At 62.8% G+C, this 588-nt stretch overlaps 1 protein-coding gene across 1 annotated transcript in view; it reads right to left on the bottom strand.

Annotated features, from left to right (window-relative positions):
• Window positions 1–189: 189 nt before the first annotated feature.
• The window catches only part of TRIM73 (tripartite motif containing 73), a 4,202-nt gene continuing 3,803 nt past the window's right edge, over window positions 190–588 (bottom strand). Inside the window, exon 6 of the mRNA XM_009580219.1 lies at window positions 190–587. Coding sequence (XP_009578514.1) covers window positions 190–587 — 398 coding nt within the window. The remainder of the gene's footprint in view (window position 588) is intronic.

The following is a 588-nucleotide window of genomic DNA, read 5'->3' on the forward strand; positions in this document are numbered from 1 at the left end:
GATTCACAGGTCAAGGCTGACATTTTATGCTCTTAGAGGAGAGGAGAAGGACCCTCCTGTGCTGCTGAAGCTTACTGTGCAGTACCACAGCTTCCACGGGGGGACAACCCTGCACGCAGCCTGAGTGTCCTTTGCTGCGGGCCCTCGGGACTCAGCCACAGCCCTCCCCGCCTCATCCCGCTGGCCAGGCTACGGCTTCGTGGGTTCCTCTGGGGCAGGATGGTTGTACGGCACCTGGGAGTGCCGGCTCGCGGTGGGTGCGGGCAGGATGATGGCAGGGGAGTAGGGCCCTCGCTCCGGCCAGCACAGGTCCACGATGGGGTAGAGCTGGCCCTGGAACTCTGCCTGGAAGGTGTAGATGGGGCTGAGCTCGTCAGGGTTGTCAGCGTTGTAGAAGGTCAGCTCGCCCTTCTCATAGTGCAGGTAGATGCCAATGCGCTGGGGCCGGGCGGTCAGTGGCAGGGTGGCCCGCGGGGTGCTGAAGGCCTCGTAGATCTTCCCTTCCTTCAGGCCGATAAGCCACACGCCGTTCTCAGGAGACTTGCTGAGCTTCCCTTTGCGGCTCACTTTGCCCTTGATGATGCCCCC

Source organism: Fulmarus glacialis, unplaced genomic scaffold, assembly GCF_000690835.1.
Source record: "Fulmarus glacialis isolate BGI_N327 unplaced genomic scaffold, ASM69083v1 scaffold19336, whole genome shotgun sequence".
Taxonomy (NCBI): domain Eukaryota; kingdom Metazoa; phylum Chordata; class Aves; order Procellariiformes; family Procellariidae; genus Fulmarus; species Fulmarus glacialis.